At 39.4% G+C, this 12,703-nt stretch overlaps 1 protein-coding gene across 1 annotated transcript in view; it reads right to left on the bottom strand.

The window, feature by feature from the left end:
- Positions 1-3,354: 3,354 nt before the first annotated feature.
- CDS1 (CDP-diacylglycerol synthase 1) overlaps positions 3,355-12,703 on the bottom strand; it is a 67,649-nt gene continuing 58,300 nt past the window's right edge. Inside the window, exons 11-13 of the mRNA XM_074950520.1 lie at positions 12,219-12,338; positions 10,898-11,001; positions 3,355-6,420 (exon numbers count right to left, since the gene is read on the bottom strand). Coding sequence (XP_074806621.1) covers positions 6,291-6,420; positions 10,898-11,001; positions 12,219-12,338 — 354 coding nt within the window. The 3' untranslated portion in view covers positions 3,355-6,290. The remainder of the gene's footprint in view (positions 6,421-10,897; positions 11,002-12,218; positions 12,339-12,703) is intronic.

The raw sequence follows: 12,703 nt of genomic DNA, 5'->3' as shown, positions 1-12,703 counted from the left end.
CCTGTTTGAGTGCAATTAAAGAAAATGATTATAAAACCATGAGTTCTCATGGGGACTCAAAGATGAATGTTAATCTAAAATTCTTTTAACTTGAACTGACTACCTTTCAAGTTGGTGCACCTTTAAAACATTCCTTTTAGAATCACAGAATATCAGGGTTGGAAGGGACCTCAGGAGGTCACCTAGTGCCACCCCCTGCTGAAAGCAGGACCAATCCCCAACTAAATCATCCCCGCTCCCTAATCAATTTTGTTGCCCTCCACTGGACTCTTTCCACATCCTTGTAGTACTCCAGATGAGGCCTCACCAGTGCCGAATAGAGGGGAATGATCACGTCCCTCAATCTGCTGGCCATGCTCCTGCTCCTACTCATACAGCCCAAAATGCCATTAGCCTTTTTGGCAACAAGGGCACACTGTTGACTCATATCCAGCTTCTCGTCCACTGTAACCCCTAGGTCCTTTTCCGAAGAACTGCTTAATCCTGTCTTAACTTGAGATTGAAGGTTTTTAGAATCCAGTCAAAACCAAAATAAGTCAAGCTCCAACAGCTATTGGAACATTTTTTTAAGTTTATGTTTGTGGAGTGTTAACATCTATAAAAATGAAAAAAACAAACAATGTGCACTGGTTTGCTAGCTATACACTTAACACATAAGATTAGCAATGCAGCATCCATGGGTCTCATCTGAAATTGCAACAAAGTTAACCGTCAGAAGGGAGGACACATTTGATATGGGAGGGAGATTAAACTGAGAGGCTTGAGGCTATCTAGTATCAATTTTACATAGAGAAGTTAGATGTGGGTGAAGTTATTTAAAAAACCCAAATTTTAGCAGATTACAGTAAAAGCTGGACAAAAGATTTGTCCATCACAAGGTTTTGTTTAATCCTAATTCAATTAACTGGCAAATATCACCCTATTTCACCTAAGAAACGCACACAAAATATGCTACTGACAGCAGGCTAACTTGTTACTAAACTAGTATTTTTGAAAGTAACTCCTCTTGTCAACCACGAAGAATGCACACAGCTTCCATGTGTTCAGTAGTGAGTCAGACAGTTGGCTCAAGAGCAAACCCTATTTGGGAAAACACGTTCCTTGTTACTCACGCAAGAGAAGTTACTTACATACCCAATTTCATAAGGTACAGCAAGTGCCTGACCAAACACAATTTTGAATCCCTTCAGCTTGCTACATTGTTGCAGAAATCCACTTTACTTTTTTTCTTTTAAAAATACATTTTGTGTCTGTAATAAATTACAGCCCAAATCATTACTCCTCCATACACTGAAAAATGACTCAGTGGTAGTTCCCTCTGTCTTCTCCCATTCCACCGGAAGACAGTAGGGACAACTGGCATCCTGGATTCCCTCCTTTGTTGAAAGCAAGGAGGCAAAAAATTTGAGAATACTCTCCCTATATGAGGGCAAGTCATTCCCTTCCCTTTTCAGTTGACTATTTCCAAAGCAGAGGGAGGCCAAGACAGTGGCTCCCACCCTCAGAAGAGAAGTAAGGTGTAGGAAGGAAGACTATAACAAAGAATTACTGGTAAGTAATTCTGCACTTGTGATATACATCCCTTTTCTCCTATACTGTGAAAAAACAGTAGGGAGAAGTGGCAGTTGCAGCAAATAATGCCATAGGTGAAGGCTTACCTTAATATGCATCCTGTAGTGCCCTGCAAGCAAGAGATGTCCTGTGAAGATAGACTGTTCAGCTGGTCGTGCTTGAGCGTATGTGAGGAAGACCACATGGCAGCCCAGTCTTAACCACTTCAACAGATGCTTCCATCCTCACTGGCCAGGAAGTAGTTGCCACTGTAAGAATGCCCTCCCCGGCCCCGCCACCAAAAAAAAAAAAAAAAAATTCAAGGGACCAGGTTAATTGGCCTGAACACAAGTTAGACAGATACATACGTTATTTCATCCAATTACAGAAGCCGAAGAAGCTGTTTTTCCCATGTGATGACCATCAGAATAGAAAGCGCTGCTTAATTTGGACAGACTTTGCAACTCACTGAAAGAATGCAGCCTTCAAAGAACACAGTTGTCATGTCAGCAGCCTGACTGGGTTAGATGGGCTACAGAGCAACAGGCTGGCTGAGGTAAAACAGACTCCAGAGGACTCCGAGTACCTTTCCCAGACCTGAAGAAGAGCTCTGTGTAGCTTGAAACTTGTCTCTCTCACCAACAGAAGTTGGTCCAATAAAAGATATCACCTCACCCATCTTGTGCCTCTCATCCTGGGACCAACATGGCTACAACACTGCATACAATTGTTCCTTCTCTCTTTACATAGACTAGGAGAAAAGGGAGATAGGGCTTTTCACTGCAAAGTTCAGCCAGGAGCATATTTCTCCCTCCCAGTGCATAGCAGCAGCACTTGGTATTTGTTTGGGCCACACTTGTTTTTGCATTATAGCTGAGCAGTTCAGAGAGACTTTGTGACCAGCTGGCAGTGCCAATTCTGAGAGTAGAGATTGTTAGAAGTGGGGAGAATCAGGAACACTGGAAGCAGAGCACAAAGGATGTTCTCATCAAGTGCCAACAGAAACTTCCTCCAAATGTCTCATTACAGTGCTGTAGAGCCCAAAAGGGAAACATTTTTACTGCAAGAACAAATAACTGCAGTGCAAATAAGTGCATTGTCTATCATTTTCATCAGCCAGGAATGGCTGCAATAGCACTGTAGGACCATTTATCATCGGCAAGACTATATCAGAAACATCTTATTTTCAAGTGTGGAAGTTACACTGCATATTACATTCTTACACCACTTTTTCTTAATTGTACAAATTATTGCTCAGGATCACAAGATTACCATCAGCAAGAAATCATCCCACTCTTAGCATACTTTATGCCCCTCACGAGCAAGGCGCTGGCCAGGGACTATAGTGTGTGTGGGGGGGGGGGGGGGCGGGCAGTCAGTCCCCGGAGCAAGGGGCCAGCTGGGGGCAATGGGGTACGGTGCGGGGGCGGTCAGTCCCCAGAGTGAGGGGTCAGCCGAGGGGAATGGAGCACGGCAGGGTCTGGATCCCTACCTCTCTGCTGGAGCTGGGATGGGAGCCACTTCCTTCTTCCTTTGCTCTTCTCTTCCCGCCCTCTGGTGGCAGCTTGGGTTACTATGCCTGACCAGACACTGTCAAGTCCCTCCCCAGCTGATGCCTCCCTCCCCACCCAGAGGTATGCAATTAACGCGTTAATTTTGTTTTCAGTTAATTGCAGGCATTAATTGACAGCCCTACTTTTAACAACAGACAGGTGCATTTTTAAGAGATTATCAGCCCACAATGTGTTTGCTATAGAGAAAAAAAAAATGACAAAGATCAGATCATAGAAGATTTCTGTCCCAGCTTTATTTTCCCAATCCTAGCTTTAATAAAAGATTGAAACAATTAAAACACACATAATATAATACCATTTACAGTATATACATTGTTTCTATATTTGTTTTTCTGAACAAGATAATTACAACAGCCTTGCCCAACAGAACTGCAAAGTGACAAGAAATCATTGGTGTAAAATTTAGACTTTTCAATTCAAGCCGTATGACTATATTTATGGAACTAATACATAAGAAACATGAGGGTAGGTGGGGGGGGCGCATTGAACAGTGAGAGGAATATTTCTGGCATTTCATAAATTAAAAATTAAGGACCTAATCCTGCAAAGACTTACATCAGGACCTACCAGAGTAAGCGATAACAAATTTACAACAATAGATTAAGTGGTTAACCATTAATGCTTCTGAAAATGATTTTTTTTGTAACTTTGTCCTTTTTACAATGAAAATAAAGATCATCAACTTCAAGTGATTCACTGTACTCAATGCTACAATATATTCGACTTAATATACATCCTATAAAAATTACACTAAAAAGAGTTCAAACATTTTATTTATGTTAAAATTAAATATAATCTCATACCTAAAGGATAAATTTACACCCAACTCTAGTAAGGCTGTGTTTCTTATTGGAAGAATCTACCAAAATATCGTTACCTAACTAAAGCCTTATTTCAGTGTTTATAGATGATTTTTCATCACCCTTTCCTGCTTCAACAAACGCTACCTCCTTTCAATATTTTTTAGAACTGCTTACTAGCATCTTTCCATAGCTCATAATTTTGGCTGTGCTATCTGTTAACCTTCAGGTTGTGTTGTGTTTTGTTTTCAAGTTAAAGAGTCCTATATGTGCTTAGTTTCAGTATTATTATTATTATTATTATTATTATTATTATTTATTAAAAACAAACATTAAATTGGGAGTCAGGAAGCACAGCTAATCACTACTGGAAGACAATTTGCTAGCATTATGATTTTAAAGCTGATTTCTTGCTCTATAAGATTTTTTTTTTTTGACAGAAGTACCGTACTTTTACAGTAGAATATAAAAATGTAATACTAACTTGTTCCCTCAGCTATTTAGTGTTTACATTACCACTGAATGGAAACTTTATTTTGGAATTAGAACAAACATCTCTCTTTTATAACAGTATATAAGACTATTTTACTATTTACAGATTATATACAGATTACCCTGGCCTAAATGCAATTAGTATATAATCCTGAAACAGAATATACAGTGGTCTCAGATTCTATTCTAATGTAAACAAAAAATTTGAATTCTACAAGCATAAAGCTTGTTAACATCTCTATCTGCTTTCTACGTTGTTTTTTCAAGTAGCACCAAGCTATTTTCATCTTTAACCCCTCACAAAAATAATACAGTCAGAGTGCACTCAGAGTGCAGAAGCCTATTTACATTAGGATTGGGGGAATTAAATTTTATCAAGTTAGAGTCTCTAGTACACCAAAAGAAACTTTTTGGCATTCATGTGCTTTTGTACATTATGGGAAGAAAATAATTTCCATTTGTTTGGGAAAAAAAAAAAACATTATTTTCATTTCCACTAAGATTTTATTACATGATAAAAAGAATATTATCTAAAATGAAATTAGAAAATAGCTAACTTTAACCATTTTACAGTGTCAACTGTTTTCACACATACATACTTAATTAAGTCTAACTGAAAGAGCAGCTGTCTATAAAGTATATATATTTCTCAGCTGAATCCTTACATTGTTACCCAAACTTACTTGAGAAGCTAGAGTTACTCAACTGTTGATAACAGATGGCAGAAGAACCATTCACCATCTCCACCTGGAACTTTGGGCATGTCGTCAGTCAGATAACAGTGACTGCTTTCAGGGGAATAATAATAATAAAAATATTAAGCAAGCAAGCACTTATAGTGCACTTTTCATCCAAGAGTCTCCAAGTGCTTTATAAAGGAGGGAAATATCACCATTTTACAGATGGAAAAAAAAATGAGGCACAAGGAATAAGGCTAGAATGAGCTCACATCAGAGAGTGACCAATCATTGGGATGTGAATCTAGGATTGTTGATGTCCATTTGCTGGACTGGAGAACCCTATCTGTTAGTTAATCTCCACTCTAGCTCTGGCTGCATGAATGTGGTTTTGTAATCCAGAAGGATTCTTCCAGAAGAGGAGACTACTGCCAGGGCACCTCACCAGTAAAGGTGACTTTATCTTGCAAGGACCCACTGATTTCATTAGAGAATTTTTTTCAAAGCCATTAACTAGAAACTTTGCTAACCTTAGTCATTTTCAGTAAAACAGTAATGGTACAAATCCAGCAGTAACCCTGATATATTCGATTCTAAATTCCAGCCTCAATTTTCTGAGCAACTCTCAAGGCAGACTGTTTTCTGGCAAGTGATGTAATCAGTTGCACAGTAGATAAAACAGCATCTCTTTACTGCAGTTTGGTTATTCTTCAATAACCATTTGAGACGAAGTATGACGGAATTATTGCTAAGATATATAGTACTATAAAACCTGCATTAAAAGCAACAACTGTACTGATGATACATTAGAAGTTGCTTTAAAAATTGCACAGTGCCAGTACAATCTTAACATTTCCTCAGTTTAGTTATTGTGATATAAAACTGCTGAAAAGGAATAGTTATTTTAAAAACTATTTAACCTGTCAGGCTGGATACCGAAGGAGAGCTCACACCATCAACTTTAGAAACTAAAATACACGTTAAACAAACAAACAGTTATTTTACAAGCAAACTTAAATTTTATATATGTCTTATTAAATGTTCACAGTAGTTTCAGGAAAGAAACGTTTATGTCTTCAAAACTACTATCTACTTCTTGTTCAACCACTATTACTATGCAAAGTTGTAACTTGTTTTTTTTCAGTGCTTTTCTGGTAGGTTTTTGGGCTTTTTTTGTAGTGCACCATTCAGTCCAACTATCCTCTCAGTGACGGCTGAAGGATCCCTTTTTCAATTAGATGAGATTTCAGGGTTTTGTATACATTTAGTTGCTGTTCTGGCTGAAGTACCAATAGTTGTTGCAGTAATTTGCTGGGATTTGGACCCCTGTCAATGAAATTTAAGGGAAAAAAAAATTTTATTCAATAAAAGCTCTAAACCTACCATACAAAAGTGACATCTTTCATTTTTCTATGCAGCGTCCACTTTTTGAGAGAGAGACTCATTTTTCTAGTGTAATGATCTCTCCAGAACATGTGTCATCTGGTGAGCATAATTAAAACCTGCTTTCTCTGATTGTATCTGTTGTACAAAATGTAATAAGATGTCTTAACTGGGTAAGCCACAAATGTAATATGCGTAAAGGCTGCTGCTGGTCACGGTGAGAATGTGACCGATTCCAAAATTGCTTGCTTTGACTTTCTCACCCTATGTACCTTCCAGGATATTCATGCAAACAAGCTGCATGCCAAAGAATGAGCCAAGTGATGTAAGATGAGTGTCCAAGTGATGCCTGTTGCATGTCTTTTGACCACCAGGAAAGGATCTTGAAACAAGAAATCCAAGGGTAGAGAGGACCTTTCTGCTGCAAATCTCAGCCTTAACATGTTACAAAAACCTCGAATGGCGTTTTGTACATCAATTATAGGAAAACAGACATTTTTGAATATGGCCCTCCCATAGGTGTTTGGTAGGGCATGTCTCTCATGACTTTTTCCTAAACATACAGTTAGATCATGTTTCAGTGACCAAAAAACAATCACAATTATAGTTGGCTATGCTTGTTGATTGCTGACATGATTATCGAGATGTTCCTTTTTCACAAGCATAATTCTCAGCAGTTAAAAATTGGCAGAAAAAAGCATTTTCCATGGTGTAATGCCTGACCCTTTGTAACAAAACCTGAAGCCTCCTTTCTCATTACTCGCCACTGGGATTAAGTTCTTGCTAGAGAGGGGTCACTTTTTGCAGACCATTTTGACAAAGCCATTTTCTGCTCTGTACCTGTTGTTGGATAAGCTGTATACTACCCAAATAAATGGGACCTAGCCTTGGCATGGTAGAGGACCAATACGTTCATAAAGTTTCCTTAACATGACACTTTCCAATTCTAGAATATCCATAAATTTTCAGGAAATCTCAAGTGTATTTTAAAATATTTTAAATGTATTTATGACAAAGGGTGACAAACATGTATCAGCCATCTTTCGTTAAGTCCACACATTTGCATATTCTTAACTTATAAACAAATACCCAATGTACACATGCATATTGGATATTGTGAGCGTAAGTGAGATGCATACAACTAGACACCCCTAAATTTGAAAGTCTGTCCCCAAGCATCTTAAAAACTACAGTGAAAGAAGCTGCCACGTAATACAGTTGTCATTCTAAAAGCATCCCCTTCAAAATTGCTGTGGCCGAGAGATAATTTGGCAATGTTTCTAATAAGTGGGATGTTCTAATTAACAATATTTAAACAAAACAAAAAAATCAGAACCAGGAAGTTAGAAGTCAGATAATTGAAAATGTAGAAGTTTGATAGTTTCTTCTATTTACCTGAAGCCTACAGATTCTCCCCAAGCCACAGACACTATAAAGGGAATGACAGCAGAACTGCCACTGCTCCAATTACCACAAATAAAAATCTGAATTTATAAGGGTTATTTCAGATTCATTTTCTTTATATTCAGTTGGGTACATACTCTTATTTTTTTGTTACCTAGCAGTAAAAGAGGATAACATAGCCTGTTGCAAGACCTCTATAGAAGTTTCATGAGATTTAGCAATGGCTCCAATATTCAAGAGATCCTAGAATCCTATTTTCGACGTCTCCGACTCAAGGAATATTTCCAAGATACCTCTGAACAACATAATGATCCACAGAGGCCTGCCTACCAACATTACAAAAAGAAGGATTCTAGGTGGACTCCTCCTGAAGGTCGAAACAGCAGACTGGACTTCTACATAGAGTGCTTCCGCCGACGTGCACGGGCTGAAATTGTGGAAAAGCAGCATCACTTGCCCCATAACCTCAGCCGTGCAGAACACAATGCCATCCACAGCCTCAGAAACAACTCTGACATCATAATCAAAAAGGCTGACAAAGGAGGTGCTGTTGTCATCATGAATAGGTCGGAATATGAACAAGAGGCTGCTCGGCAGCTCTCCAACACCACTTTCTACAAGCCATTACCCTCTGATCCCACTGAGAGTTACCAAAAGCATCTACAGCATTTGCTCAAGAAACTTCCTGAAAAAGCGCAAGATCAAATCCGCACAGACACACCCCTGGAACCCTGACCTGGGATATTCTATCTACTACCCAAGATCCATAAACCTGGAAATCCTGGACGCCCCATCATCTCAGGCATTGGCACCCTGACAGCAGGATTGTCCGGCTATGTAGACTCACTCCTCAGGCCCTACGCTACCAGCACTCCCAGCTACCTTCGAGACACCACTGACTTCCTGAGGAAACTACAATCCATTGGTGATCTTCCTGATAACACCATCCTGGCCACTATGGATGTAGAAGCCCTCTACACCAACATTCCACACAAAGATGGACTACAAGCCATCAAGAACACTATCCCCGATAATGTCACGGCTAACCTGGTGGCTGAACTTTGTGACTTTGTCCTTACCCATAACTATTTTACATTTGGGGACAATGTATACCTTCAGATCAGCGGCACTGCTATGGGTACCCGCATGGCCCCACAGTATGCCAACATTTTTATGGCTGATTTAGAACAACGCTTCCTCAGCTCTCGTCCCCTAACGCCCCTACTTTACTTGCGCTATATTGATGACATCTTCATCATCTGGACCCATGGAAAAGAAGCCCTTGAGGAATTCCACCATGATTTCAACAATTTCCATCCCACCATCAACCTCAGCCTGGTCCAGTCCACACATGAGATCCACTTCCTGGACACTACAGTGCTAATAAACGATGGTCACATCAACACCACCCTATACCGGAAACCTACTGACCGCTATTCCTACCTACATGCCTCCAGCTTTCACCCTGACCACACCACACGATCCATCGTCTACAGCCAAGCTCTGCGATACAACCGCATTTGCTCCAACCCCTCAGACAGAGACAAACACCTACAAGATCTCTATCAAGCATTCTTACAACTACAATACCCACCTGCGGAAGTGAAGAAACAGATTGATAGAGCCAGAAGAGTTCCCAGAAGTCACCTACTACAGGACAGGCCTAACAAAGAAAATAACAGAACGCCACTAGCCGTCACCTTCAGCCCCCAACTAAAACCCCTCCAACGCATTATTAAGGATCTACAACCTACCCTGAAGGATGACCCAACACTCTCACAAATCTTGGGAGAAAGGCCAGTCCTTGCCTACAGACAGCCCCCCAACCTGAAGCGAATACTCACCAACAACCACATACCACACAACAGAACCACTAACCCAGGAACCTATCCTTGCAACAAAGCCCGTTGCCAACTGTGCCCACATATCTATTCAGAGAACACCATCACAGGGCCTAACATCATCAGCCACACTATCAGAGGCTCGTTCACCTGCACATCCACCAATGTGATATATGCCATCATGTGCCAGCAATGCCCCTCTGCCATGTACATTGGTCAAACTGGACAGTCTCTACGTAAAAGAATAAATGGACACAAATCAGATGTTAAGAATTATAACATTCATATACCAGTCGGAGAACACTTCAATCTCTCTGGTCACGCAATCACAGACATGAGGGTCGCTATCTTACAGCAAAAAAACTTCAAATCCAGACTCCAGCGAGAAACTGCTGAATTGGAATTCATTTGCAAATTGGATACTATTAATTTGGGCTTGAATAGAGACTGGGAGTGGCTAAGTCATTATGCAAGGTAGCCTATCTCCCCTTGTTTTTGTTTTTTTTCCTACAAACCCCCCCCCCCCAAGACGTTCTGGTTAAACTTGGATTATTGCTGTGCACATTGTAAGATGAGCTATTGCCAGCAGGAGAGTGAGTTTGTGTGTGTGGTTTTTGAAGAGGGGGGGTGTGGGGGGGGGTGAGAAAACCTGGATTAGTGCTGGAAATGACCCACCTTGATTATCATGCGCATTATAAAGAGAGGTTTCAAAGAGGGATGGGCTATTACCAGCAGGAGAGTGAGTTTGTATGTGTGTCTGTGTGGGGGGGGGGGGGGGGGGGAAGAGTGAGAAAACCTTGATTTGTGCTGGAAATGGCCTTCCTTGATGATCACTTGATGATCACTTTAGATAAGCTGTTAGCAGCAGGACAGTGGGGTGGGAGGAAGTTTTGTTTCATGGTCTCTGTGTGTATATAATGTCTTCTGCAGTTTCCACGATATGCTATGCATCCGATGAAGTGAGCTGTAGCTCACGAAAGCTCATGCTCAAATAAACTGGTTAGTCTCTAAGGTGCCACAAGTACTCCTTTTCTTTTTTCTCTGATCAAATGTAACTGCATAAATTATGTTTAAAGCTAACCTTTACTGTACCAGCAGAACAGAACTACATGTAATGGAAGAAAGTTTGCTAGATCTCTATATTGACTATACACATTTATATATGCAAAAAATACCTTATGAAACTGGTGATATACACATGAACAAAAGTAGCCATCAAGTACTGACAATCAAAGCGATCCATTATTCCGCCATGGCCAGGAATAGTGTCTGCAAAATCCTTTAAGGAAAAAAAATGCAGTAGTATAAATATTCACGTACAATACCTCACTAATCTATTGTTTGTATTACAGCAGTGCCCTAATTGAAATACGGGCCCCATCATGCTGTACCAACTGAACCAACATGTTACCAACACTGTACCAACACATAGCGACAGTCTCTGTCCTCAAGAATTTACCATCCAAACAGGCAAGACAAAGGGCAGGAGGAAGAGGAGGGGAACAAAGAGATGAAGTGACTTGCCCAAGTTCACACAAGAGGTCAGTGCCGGAACTGGGAACAAATTAGGCACTGAACTGCTAGACCAGGACCATCTACCTCTACACATTGTCCTATTTTGTGCCACGCCTTCTAATCTTTAAGTATCATCTTCTAGCATCTTGTCTGAATAGGTTCAAATACCTCCCACAGTTGAATACTTCTATCCCCTTTTTCTACGAGGGTGGCAGCTGCTGAAGCATTTATTTAGCATAAAACATCTTTCCACAGGGTGCTCCCTGAATGTTAAAATGGAAAAGGCACCCTGAGATCCAAGGGTTCATACTCCTGTTTATTTTACTTCAGCTTTGCAAATCCCCCGTATGTTTCATTGATTTCCAAATATCCTTAATTAAAAAGAATGTTGTGTCTTTATAAATCCACTGAATATAAGCAATCACTCTCTGTATAAGCATTGTATTCAAACACTATTTTTAATTTTACAAAAGAAAATCTGAAATGGAAGCAGTGCTCAAAAGGGCATGCAAACTTTATTGGAGATATAATCTAGCAAATGATATATTCTAGCAAATTGTCAGCAGGTATTCATGTATACTACCATCAATATAAATACTTATATATAACACAATTTCTTACCTCATTATATAAACAAGTATAAAGAGGTAACTCGCAAAAGGTAAACAGATACCAAAATGTGTGTACAATAAAACCAGAAAGTGCTAAGATTTGCCAGAAAGGAAATCACTGTGCATCTTGATAACATATGAAGTTTAAGAACATTATTTGCCAACGCATATTCTGCACCGTATCTCTGATTAAGAAGAATACTGATTCAGAGACTAATGGTAGCTTGTTATCTATCACATCAGCTTGGTTTAGTAGAAAACAAGTGTGTCTAGATCATTATAATCTGAAGTCATCTAATTAAAATTCTAGGAACTGGCCCTATCAAAGTCTTCATAGGTTTTTTTAAAATCTACAAAAATCTGTACATACCTTGATTTTGAAAGCCCTTTTGAATCCACTAGCAAAAAAGCCTCCAAATGGCCCAATTAAAGATGCAAATGTTGACAAAGCAATGCTGTGTATCTGGAATGGGTACATATTGATTGTTTCCTGCAAGAAAACAACTATTAGCAATAGTATACACCAATTAAAATTATTTACAATTATTCCAGATACTCAAGGCCAAACTCAACATAACATTTAGAGGCCTTAAAATTAAGATATATAAAGGCCTTAAAATTATTTTACTAACAGAGAAAATACATTTTGTTTCAAAGCCAACATGATTCACTCATTGCATAGGGAAAAAACAGACATGTTATATAAACACACCAATACATATTTTATCTAATGTGAAAAGAATTCCCTGGTCAGTAGTACTGAAGTATTTTAATATTTATCTTAGACATAACAAGGGATTTGTCAAATATAACATTTCCCCTTCCCTACCCAATTCCACAGATTCTTTAAACTGA

The sequence above is a fragment of the Natator depressus genome, chromosome 4 (genome assembly GCF_965152275.1).
Source record: "Natator depressus isolate rNatDep1 chromosome 4, rNatDep2.hap1, whole genome shotgun sequence".
Classification (NCBI taxonomy): Eukaryota; Metazoa; Chordata; order Testudines; family Cheloniidae; genus Natator; species Natator depressus.
The sequence above is the reverse complement of the archived record's forward strand: the minus strand, read 5'-3'. Positions and strand labels throughout refer to the sequence as shown.